Source organism: Polistes canadensis, unplaced genomic scaffold (assembly GCF_001313835.1).
Source record: "Polistes canadensis isolate GaletaPanama2010 unplaced genomic scaffold, ASM131383v1 scaffold_434, whole genome shotgun sequence".
Classification (NCBI taxonomy): Eukaryota; Metazoa; Arthropoda; class Insecta; order Hymenoptera; family Vespidae; genus Polistes; species Polistes canadensis.
In genome coordinates, this window is record NW_014569981.1 from 10,978 (window position 1) to 22,922 (window position 11,945).

The window sequence follows — 11,945 nt, forward strand, 5'->3', positions numbered from 1 at the left end:
ACGTTCGCTACACGTTAACACTAAAAAACTTATCAAAAATATTCCAAATTTATCAAATTACCAAAACTAATATCATTCCTTTTTTAATTTATAATAATAAATTAATTATATAATGTGTAGACTACGTTATTATTATTATTTTTTTTTCATTATTTTGTTTTTTCATTATTTTAATATATAATTAGGTATATATTAATAATTTTGAAAGATTTTATTGAATGATCAATAACTTGGTATTTAATTATTTCTGATAATTCTTAAAATAAAGTAAGATTTTTAGTGTGAACGTATATGTTAGATTAGTAAATTTAGGAGTGAAATGAGGTCTCTCTTACGATTTCATAACTTCTCTTTTCAAAAGTAGACTTTCTCGTATCCATTAATATGCATATTGTACTTATACACGTAAGTATAATAAAGTGTAGGTGCGCATACTAAAAGTATGCATACATTAATCAAATTACATATCAAATTAGATTTGACTTTTATGGATTTTACAATGCGAGATCTTACTTATAGTACGTTTATGCATAAATAATACAATCATTTTCGTTTCAATGTATTTTCAAGATAACGAGAAACGATGTGGAAAAGTAATACCTTTCCACTAATGTTTTTAATGTTCTCTTTTTCTTTTCAAACCGAATAATACGAGTTATGTAATAGTACAACTCGTAAATGATAATAATAATAATAACAATAATGAAAATATTCGTTTTTAAAGAGCGTCTACTGGGTGTCGTTGGAAAGATGACTTTCTTTCTTTCTTTAAAAAGAATGAAAGATACTCGAGTTTTTCGACGATCCCTCGTTGCTCGTACTTTCTTTTTAAGACTCTTTCTTCTTTCCGCTACTAAAAAAGATATAAAAATGAAAAAATGCTAAAATCAGAATATTATAATCTTAAATTTTATTGATTAGGTGGATTATTGATTTTATACACATGCGCAACGTTAGCAAAAGTCATATAAACAACAATTAATAAAAGTAATTTGATAGAGGACAATGTTTCATTTCAAAGGTGGATTTCGAAGAGGATGGTGCATCTAACATATACTCTCTGCTTTTAAACATTTCTTTCGATTAATTAACAATTACATTAATGCTCTAATGTAATCTACTTATATTTAAGATTGTTTTAACACATATATAAATAATTATTCACGACGTATCATGAATACTAATCGTCCCATAACAATGCGAAAAATAACTGAGAAATCTAATTTAACTAATTTGTCAATTCTTAATCGTTTAATATTACGTTGATTTTAAATATGAAAAAACAATCGTCTTTTATTTATCGTTGAATAAAAATAAAATTAATTTTCGAGCAAGCTGATAGAGAATAACGTTATTTTCAGTAAAATAAAACTAATTTGAAAGACAATAGAAATATTTCATGATGTGGGGGTTATTGATAGAACCGAGTCGTATTATAAATTGAAGTGCTTTTAACGAAATCCAGGTTAGCCCGAAGCTATTCCACACACATACATACACACAAATATATGTATATACGTATATTTATACAGGAACACACATGTAGATGCAAGTTACACTTTGCATGCCGCATTCCAAGCGACTTGCCAGCCTTGTTTGTACCGGTCGCGGTGTGAGACGACTGTACCGCACAAAATCCGAATGTATAATTAATTACTTTATCAATTAAAGAAACCTCAGGAAAATTTAATCTCACTGTGTTAAAATTCGAAGATGAAACGAGGCTTAGATATTATTTTCGAACTATTCTATTAATATATTAAGAAAGATTAATATTTTTACATAGTTAAATCTTATTTATTATTCGTAAATAAAATTCATTCCGAACAGTAACAAATATTTTGTTTATTATTCGAACTATATATTACGAAATAATGATAGTAAAATATTTCAAAAATAAAATTGTATTTCTTGTACGGAAAAAGAATCAAAGCTTCGAAATAATAAATTTTATTGTTAAAGTTCCATTATCTTAGAAGTATTCGAAAACTATTACCAAATTAGTGTAGTAAAATATATTAATAAGCGATTATATTTGTTATCCTTAAAAATACTATAAATAATTTTTTGGTTTATTTTATACAGTAGTTTTACATTAACGATCAATAGACGTTAGAATACGAATGATCATCGACAGAAGTAGCAAAGCAGTCAGGCAACCGTAAATTCGATTGAAAGCTAGCAAACCTAGCAAACTAAATCATTCTCTCTGTACTTTACGTGAAACCGATAAAACGACGACACGGTATAAACAAACACGGAGATCCCTATAAGCTCTTTGCTAGAAATTTAATGTACCCTAGGCTGGAGATACTCCTTTAGAATTTTAAATCTAACAGAAAAGTAAAAGGATAATAAAAAAAGAAACGAGACTTTAACGTTTAGAATCGAATCTTTCTTTTTATATTACGATTTCATCTGTTTACGATGTGTAAATTGATTCACAGTTAAATATGATTAAATAATAATACGATAATAATATTTCTCGATGTTATACGTTATCAAAGTCAAACGAACTAATTGATTAATTAATTAATTAATTAATTAATTATTATAATTGTGTAAAAAGATAATAAAATATAGACATGCGTTTGAAGCATACCTTACTATTGATGTTAATACCACGTGTTATCGATATACTTTATTGCGCATTCTTGTCTACATGATCGATAACTGTTGTCGATAATAGCGGTACCTTTCTGCACTTTGTCGATAAGTTGTTACAAAGAATTTGTTATCGGTATTACCACTGTTGATAATTCTTGCATCGGTAATATTTGCGTCGGTAATATTTTCGTCGGTAATATTTTCGTCGGTAACTTTTCGTCGGTAACATTTTCGTCGGTAATATTTTTGTCGGTAATTAATTAAAACGATGGTAACTTACCATCAGAGTTGGTAATTTAATGATTAGAAAAAGAAAAAAGAATAATAATTATAGTAATTATTCAAATAAATCTTTCTACAAATTCAATTTCTCAATCATATTAGATAAAGAATAAAAAAGAGTAAAGGTATCTATTACATCTCTCTTTTTTCTCTTTTGTTCTCTTTTTCATTTCTTTCCATATAAAGTTTTCTTTTAAAATATTTATAAAAATACAGGAAGTAATCAAGATTTTTTTTTATACACAGTAAGAAAATTTATAATCTAAAACTATAATTTATTTAATAATATTTTTAAAAATTGTAAGAGAAAAGAATGGGATCTTCTTAACATTCGGTGTTATTCCTACGAATAAGTCAAATTCAAAACGCCTCTTATTAATTTAAACTTGGATTATATTGAGAACAATAAATTTATATTCACGGGAATAGTTTAATAATGTAAAAGGAAGTCATTAATTAATAGAATCTAAGAACAAAAGAGAAATACCTAATTTTTAACGCAAGTCTAATTAAAAAATTGTTTGACAAAATGAGCGATAAACCAATTTCAATGAAAAATTAGAAACAATTTTGATTGAAATAAATGAAAACAATAAGGTCAAAGTATCAGGATAATTTACTGCAAAACACATGAATCTCAATTCTATACGTATACAATATGCACACACGCGTATAGGTAAAAAGAAAATATTTCAAATCGATTTTAACGAAGAGTATCGAATATAGTCGAGGGCACCCGAGTGCACTTGTTACGGCGTTGATCTTAGAGGGGAGTCGGTGTTTTGGCGCATGCGCCTTGGACAGTAAACGGGTGCACCAGCACGCAATGTCGGACGTCGAGCGTTTCGTGGCACGTAGTAAGAGTCACTCTATGGGTTTTTCTGTGCATTTCTGAGTGAACCCAACAAGCCTAATTTGCAATCGTTCAATAACAGTGTTAGTAATATGATCGGTAATCTTTTAAAATAAAAGGAGGAAAGGTTTATTGACAATTCAAGAGGAAGTACTTCCTGGTTGGTTGGTTGGTTGCTGGTCGTCGCGAGGATGGGTGAGTAGTAAAAGGCGGAAATCGAGTGACTCTGAACGAGTGCCGGTTGCCTTTTCTGTCTTTATCTATCTTTCTCGCTCGTTTACTTTTCCTTCTGTATAACCATCTCTCTCTTTCTCTCTCTTTGTAACTTTCATTCTTGCACGTTCGATGTCGGCTGCAACGAGAGTTGAACGTGTGCGCGCGTGCCGCGATATCGCTCTCGTTTATGAAAGAGAAAGATATAGAAGGGTGATAGAATGAATAAAAGTCAGATCTTCCGTCATTGTCACTCCCCCAGAATTTTCGTAGGCGTCAGCATAGTAAAGATAGATAGTGTATGCGTGTGTGTATATATATATATATATATATATATGCATGCATGATGAGAGAGGGAGAGAGGAAGAAGATAGCGATACGCCCCTGCATGCGATTTTCACGCTTCTTTCGTACCAGCCAAGTTCTCGAGAAGAAGGATGCGAAAGAGAGAGAAAGAAAGAGAGAACTTGTAGAAGAGGAAGATGAGGTAGAGAATAAGAAGAAGAGAAAGGGCCGAACGTCGTTCGAATGGATCGTAAGCTGTTCGAGCGTTGCCTCTTCCTCATCCTCATCCTCATCCTCATCCTCGTTCTAGTCCTCGTCGTCGTCAACGTAGTTACTTGAACAGGGCCCCTCTATAAATAGGCGGGTGGATCCGTCCTCGTCGATTTGACGTTTTCTAGGGCGAGTCTTCGTAGTCGTAGTTGTAGTCGTAGTCGTTCTCCTAGTTTTCTTCTTTTTTTCTTTTCTTTATTCATTTGTTACTTTTTATAATCTTCTTTCTCTCTCACATTTTCTTATTCTTTTTTTTTTTTCTCTCCCACGCTCTCTCTCTTTTATGTTAAACAATTTCATTTTTGTTTTTAATGTTTAATTCTTCGACTATCTTTTTCTCACTTTTCCCTTTTAGTTTCATTTCATTTAGCGTTTATCACCTCGCCTTGAAGCGTGACCTGTATTCTCTCTCTTTCTCTATTTTTTCTCTCTACGAAGCATCGTATTTCCTCCTCGACTTGCCTTTCGACCTTTTCTCTTTCTCTTTCTCCCTTCTTTTTTTTCTTTTTTGCAACCCCAAGTATACATTTTTATTGCCATATAATGAGAGAGAGAGAGAGAGATAGATACGTTTTTTTATGTTTATATTAATATATTTTTAAAATGTTATAATATCTATATATTTGTGATTTCATATGATTTTCTATAATAAACGAAGAAAATGTCATTCAGCATTTCTCTCCCTCTCTCTCTCTCTCTCACTCTCTCTCTCTCTCTCTCTCTCTCTCTCTCTCTCTCTCTCTCTCTCTCTCTCTCTTAATCGATGAAAATTCCCTTTCGTTCACATTTTCCTTTTACGATTCCACGCCCTTACACCGCCTCCTATACAGGATGATTCAATAACTGTCCTCAAATAAAATTGCCCATCTATTCCTGTAATATCTTCTCAAAGGAAACCAAAAAAAAAATAATCAATTACGTTTACGACCTTGATTATGAAATAATATTACGTTTAAATAACTCTGTAATTAATCGAACGTTCATAATTATTGCATAAGTTATTCATAATTATTGATCCAGCCTCTGTAAGTTTTGTATTCATAGTTAAGAGCAAAAGGGATATGAAAGTTTACGATCCTCCCACGCGAAAGTCCAGAAAGAAAATAAAATGAAAAGGAAGCAAAAGTCTCTCTCCCTCCCTCCCTCCCTTCCTCCCTTTCTTTCTCCCTCTCTCTCTCTCTCTCTCTCTTTTTCATACACTCACAATCAGTCGTTTCACACCAGTCGTCCATTGTTTTGCACGCGTCTCGATTTTCGTATGGTCGGCTTTTGAAAGAGTAAAGAAAGAGAGAGAGAGAGAGAGAGATTTGTAGACTAATCCTCTTTCTCTCTCTCTCTCTCTCTCATACATACATACACACATGCACATTCTATCTCTGTAATTTTCTCATTCTGTCCTTCACTAATTCTCCTCAGTCTATCCTCTTCTCATTCTCTTACTCTATCTCTTTCTAATTATCTCATTCTATCCTTCTCTCACTCATTCACATTGTTTCTCTTTCTCTCGTACTCTCTCAATTTCTTATATTATATCTCTTTCCCTCTTACTTTTTTATCTTAATAGCGCTTCTCTCTCTCTCTCTCTCTCTCTTTCTTTCACTCTCATTCTATTTACTTCTCTCTCACACTCGATCTCTTTTATTTTATTTAATTCTTTCTCTCACTCTCTATCCTTTTATTTTATTTACTTTTCTCTCTCTCACTCTCTCTCTCTTATTATGTTTCTCTCCCTTGGTCTATTATTTTCTAACTCCGTTATTTCGTCTATCTCTCTTGCACTCTTTTCTGTTAAGTTCTCCCCAACACACGCTCATAAATTTAACCACACGCAATTATGCGTCCCCTCCTACTATACACGTTGCACGCATGTATTCCCTTCTCTCTCTCTCTCTCTTTCTTTTCTTCTTTTCTCTTATGATTATGCGCGCGCGCGTATACTAGTCAAGCACGCGTATGCGCATGAAAAAAAAAAAAAAAAAAAAATCGTCTATCAGGATAAAAATGAGGATATCGAAAATTAGGGCTCGTTTTATTAACATATAATCCTTTATTACATCGGCCTCAACTATATCCGAGAATATTTTTTCTTGACGGTTCGTTGACCGATAAATTATCCCAACATATAGTAATCTCTCTATGCTTATTATTATTATTATTATTATTATTATTATTTGCTCCATATGTTAATTCGAAATCTAATTTGTTCGAACTGTGTACACAATTTGATTAACAAATTTATTATTTAAAACGATGTGTGAGATTATACAAGGTTTTATTAATGAACCAATTATTATGATTAATGACGATTATCGTGTTGATAACAGAAGTAGTTGAATTGTAATAAATTTCGTCTTAAAGAAAATCAATTAATTTTTTTTTTTTCAGATAAACCTCCCTCCCCTTCCAACAAAAATGGGTAAAATAAATTGAGCTTTTGAAATTGTAAAATCAAATTTATTTCTCATGTCGCACGCAAAATTGTTAATAATTTACATAATAAATAATAAGGATTTAAAAAAATGAGATGGTTGGGGGGCGGTTGTTTAAATCGTAATCGTCGTTGTTAGTTATCTAAGCAAGCTCGCAAATACTTGGAAATCCATCGTGGGCTTTTAAGATATGCAGAACGTGCGCCGGACATTCACGGATGTTATTTATAATTCACGGCATCGTGACTGTCGGTTATCCGCTTTGCGTATATCGTAGCTACTCTTCGGCTACCACTATTCGCTTATCTATCATCTATCATCTATTTATCTTCTCGTAAATCAATCGAGGTATCGACCTTTCCGAAATAATCGAAAGTAAAAATACTTTTTATTGTTTTTTTCTGTTTTTCTTTTTTTTAATTCCACTTCAGAATGATTTTTCAAACATAAACATTTATTTATTATATATATATTATATTATATTTATTTATTTATTTTTTTTTTATTTATTTATTTTTTTTTTATTTTAATCTAATAGATAAATGTATGTGGCACACACAAATTTTTCTTAAATTTAATATTAAATATGTACGAATATATTTTTGATATATATATATAACAATAATTACATACAAACCATGCTAATAAAGGATAAACAATGTGTAATAATTGAAACATAAAATCTCATCGAATTGTGCTAATCAAATATGAAATATCTACAAGTATCATTGATAAAATTGTTTATGTTTCATAATTAACTATTCATGTTTAACACACACACACATACACATATACATAAATATAATTAGTACAAAATGCAATTGTATTGTTGACGCAGTGCAATTGGAACGAGCTTTATCGACGAGCTTTATTGATTTTCCCTTGCGTGGTGCAACCCTCCCAAGAGTATCGGCACACTTTTGGCATTGTTGAGTAGGGGTTAGTAACCCTCTTCTTCTACTAAAAGGGAAACGCATTTCATGCCGTTTTTCTGTTTCTCTAGCTCGAGAAACTGCAACCATTGCCGATCGATATCGAAAGAGTACTCTGAACTCTCTCGTTTTTCTTCCGAATGCGCCAAACTCTAAACCAATGTTCTTCAAACTGTGTTACACTGAGTTATGAGATTCTATCGAACCTTCCCAAGGGTTACACGAATTGTTTTTTTTTTTTAAATATATAATACCATGTTAACATAATGTCTAACTAAATAAAATTAATATTTAATGAATGAAATTCTTACTAGAATATAAATGATTGAATTTCTTACGAATAATAAAACGTAAATCTGATGATATAATTAAAATCGAAAGATGATGATGATGATGATAATAATAATAATAATATGAAATAAAATTCTTTCAAGGACCGAGATGATTAGGTTACTTACGATTAATTATAAATCGATAGGTATTACATCGATCATATTTTCTGCTACCGGTAGGACGAGGTCCTTCGAGAAGACGCCGAGACTGGATGGAACTCGACTCCGAGATTATGTAACAGATGAGAATACAATACAGTAATGTTTATTGACGGACGCTTGGATAATATTACATGCAAATAGTATAACACTTTCCTATACTCGTAGGCTTGACACACATTTCCCGTTAACTCTTACATTCTATACTGAAAACATCTTTCTCTATTTTTTCTTTTTTTTTTTTCTAATCTTATTTTTCACGAAATATTTTATTAATAAAACTTTCGAGTTATTGAGAATTGAATTAATTTGCTTTTTTTTCTCTTTGTTTTTTTCTTATCAATCCCGAAGGGTAAAATCAAAAATCGTTGCGAAATTTTAAACGAAATGAAAATTTCATCGAATCAAATTAAATTGCAGATCTCAAATAGATGACAATGTGAACACCACATTGTCATAAGTATAAATAATTAATATCCGCAAAAATAGTTTACAATTTGAATATATAGATTCCATTTGACAATTCGCAATTATTTCAAACGTTCTGTATTTTAAATATGAAAAAAAAAAGAAAACGAAATGACTTTCTTATCAACCTAAGAGTTTTTTTTTTTTTTACTTCCGTAATAAGCTTATCTATGCGTTTGTGTTTTAAACTCGACAGAATGAGAACACTTATATATGAAAGAAAATAAAGTAATCTTGTTCAGTCCTCATTATTTTCTTATTTTAATAGGATTGAAGCCACATACGCGTTTCTATTATTACTTTTATTATTATTATTTTTTTTTTGCTTTTTTTCTTTAATGAAGTCAATCTCACGTGCCCGTTCATGTGAGTACGTAGATGCGTATAAATATGCAGTAAATATTAGATTGCAATTGTATTTCTAAAGAATATATTGTTCGTGTTACGTAAGTTATGTAAAGCTGTAAGAAAAAAAAAAGATAAAGAAAATGATAATGATACACACACACACTGGCACACCTCCATGCACTCTTGGGAACTATTGACATTTGTCGCGCAATATTTTCTTTTCTTTTTATAATTTTCTGTCGATGAGAGGTAGAGTCTCATATTTGTGTTTTTTTTTTTTCGTTCCTTAACGAAATCAGGTAAAACCGTAATAAAAAAAAATAAAAAATAAAAGATAAAAAGTAAAAGAGAACGAGAATCGGTCCTGGACCACCAACCGTTGAATTTTTCTTGCGGTTACCATGCTGGTTGCATAACGTCATCCCATAAAATCGAAACGTTATTAAATCCGCGTGCTTGAACTTTTTGAAAGAAACGCGGTTGAGTTTGGTTTTGCGTTTAATACAACTTGCGCAAATGTAACGTCATTGATTATTAATTATTTATCACTTAATATTAAACGTTTGAATAAATAATTATGATATATTTAAAAAAAAAAAAAAAAACATAAAAAACAATCTAAACAAATATATTTTTCTGTAATCAATTATCATAATTCGTGTTTAGTTTGCGAAATATAAAATGACAATTATACTTAAGTTCCAATCAAAATCTATTCTTCCAATAAACTACTACAATCTTCGAATGTTAAGATAATCTTAATAGGATTTTGAAAAAAAAAAAAAAAAAAAGAAGTAAAGAATGGAACGCAAAGAATGATGATGATGATTCGTCGTCGTGTCAGTTGTTCTCTTCTGATTCGTCGTCGTAAGTTGTTGTTAGTTCATCGAACGGTCACGAGAAAAGACAAGAGTTCATTGATTCGTTAAGTTCATCATCAGTTGTGTCTTTACAGTACGAGTCTGACCGCCAACAAAAATAACTTTCTAAGTAGGAGTCATACTTAAATTATTCGCTATGCTCGCATTGAGTTTCTCTTTATCTTTTTATTTCTTTTTCTTTTTTTTTATTTATTTCTCTTCCATTCCACTACTCTCTTTATATTTCTTTGTCTCTTTGCAATTCGAATATACATGATACGAACGTGAGTTATTCGTATAATAATATGGTAAGTAAGAGAATTCGGAAACATGATACAGAGCTAACGTGGCTGTTCAGAAATAACTGCAGGAATAATACGAAGGACTAAATATATAAATGTGATATTTATTCTTGTGTATGCGTAACACGTAACGACGAAATCATTACGACGATATATAAATTCAATTGCCTAATTGATCTATGATTAATTTTGATAATAATATGTGTGTGAAATTAGTAATAGTTTAATAGAAAATATTTATATGATTGTGTATTACTTATTTTTATTCATTTATTATTTAATTTGGTGTATAGGTATCTATGTATTAATTCATTTATATCTGATGTACAATGGGATTAATTTGATAAGAATTTCATTTCATTTTTTTTTTCTATCTATAAATAGAAAAATCGATAAAATCAAACTAAAATGAGTATATTAATTAATATTATATTTAATTAATTATATATATAGAATATATGGTATGGCAGGTCTAAATAGGTTAATTTATAATTAAATTAGTATCGATACGATATTAATTAATTAATATTTCCAAAAATTCTACTTACCTAAATTTATTCGTGAATATTCTACAAAATTCAAATGATGTTTGCGTCTTCTTGGTTCAAAGTTTTAGAATAAAATTTCATCGTAGAACATTTCATATTACTTTACGAATAAACTTAATCTCAAAATACATAACTGATTAAAAAAATGTAAATAATAAAACTTATAATTAAAATATCAATCAATAATATTAATATTCCCGATAATTTAATTGATATTAAAGAAAAAAAATAATCGCGTAAAAATAATACATAAAAAAGAAAAAAGAAACAATATTACGTCTTTACAGTATAACATCTAAACTAATACTGTGTCAAATTATGACATTCCAATGATATGGGTAGGGGATAGATTGAGAGGTGGGGACAATACGTGAAATGAATGTAAACACGTTGTTAAAAAATGATAATCAAAACGTTAATCACCGTGGCTCTGGTTGGTGGTGGTGGTGGTGGTGGACGCTTTCAATTCCTTTAGTTGCCGAGACGTTCCCAGTTTACATTCGACGATCGTGCGGTTTACATCGTGTGTGCATTGTATCAAACTAAACAACAATATAATAATCTATAGAAATCATCGATCTCTTTATTATACCTGTTATATTTTTTACGTTTAATTATTTTATATATAAATCTAAAAAAAATATCGTGTGATTTCTTAGATATCAATGAAATAAAAATTTTATTCAATCGAATAAAAAAGAAATCGAAAGTATTGCAGTGTGTTATTATTATCATTATCGAGGCCTCCCATATTTTCTTTTCGTTTTTTTTTTTCTTTTCGTACAACTCTCTCGAGTGTAGTTACGTAACCGAATAAAAAGATACAATGAAGTCAAAAACAACAGAGAATTTTATTGCTAGTGAAAGCAACGGGGTTAAGAAGGAACAAACTATGGAAGAGACCACCACCACCAAGCAAAAACAATTGAAAAAGGGTAAAAAAATTTTTAAGCAATTCGAGAATAATTGACACGATTTATTTCTTGATTAGGCCTCAAATATTGTATCAACTTACGTGCGAGTTTATCGATTAAATAGCGATCTTTTTTTTTTTATT

At 30.2% G+C, this 11,945-nt stretch overlaps 1 protein-coding gene across 1 annotated transcript in view; it reads left to right on the forward strand.

The window, feature by feature from the left end:
- Positions 1 to 11,600: 11,600 nt before the first annotated feature.
- Positions 11,601 to 11,945, forward strand: part of LOC106792457 (actin-binding LIM protein 2-like) — a gene marked incomplete at its 3' end in the record, with an annotated part of 21,269 nt that continues 20,924 nt past the window's right edge. The window contains 1 exon segment of the mRNA XM_014758884.1: positions 11,601 to 11,823. Within this exon segment, the coding sequence (XP_014614370.1) occupies positions 11,715 to 11,823 (109 nt within the window).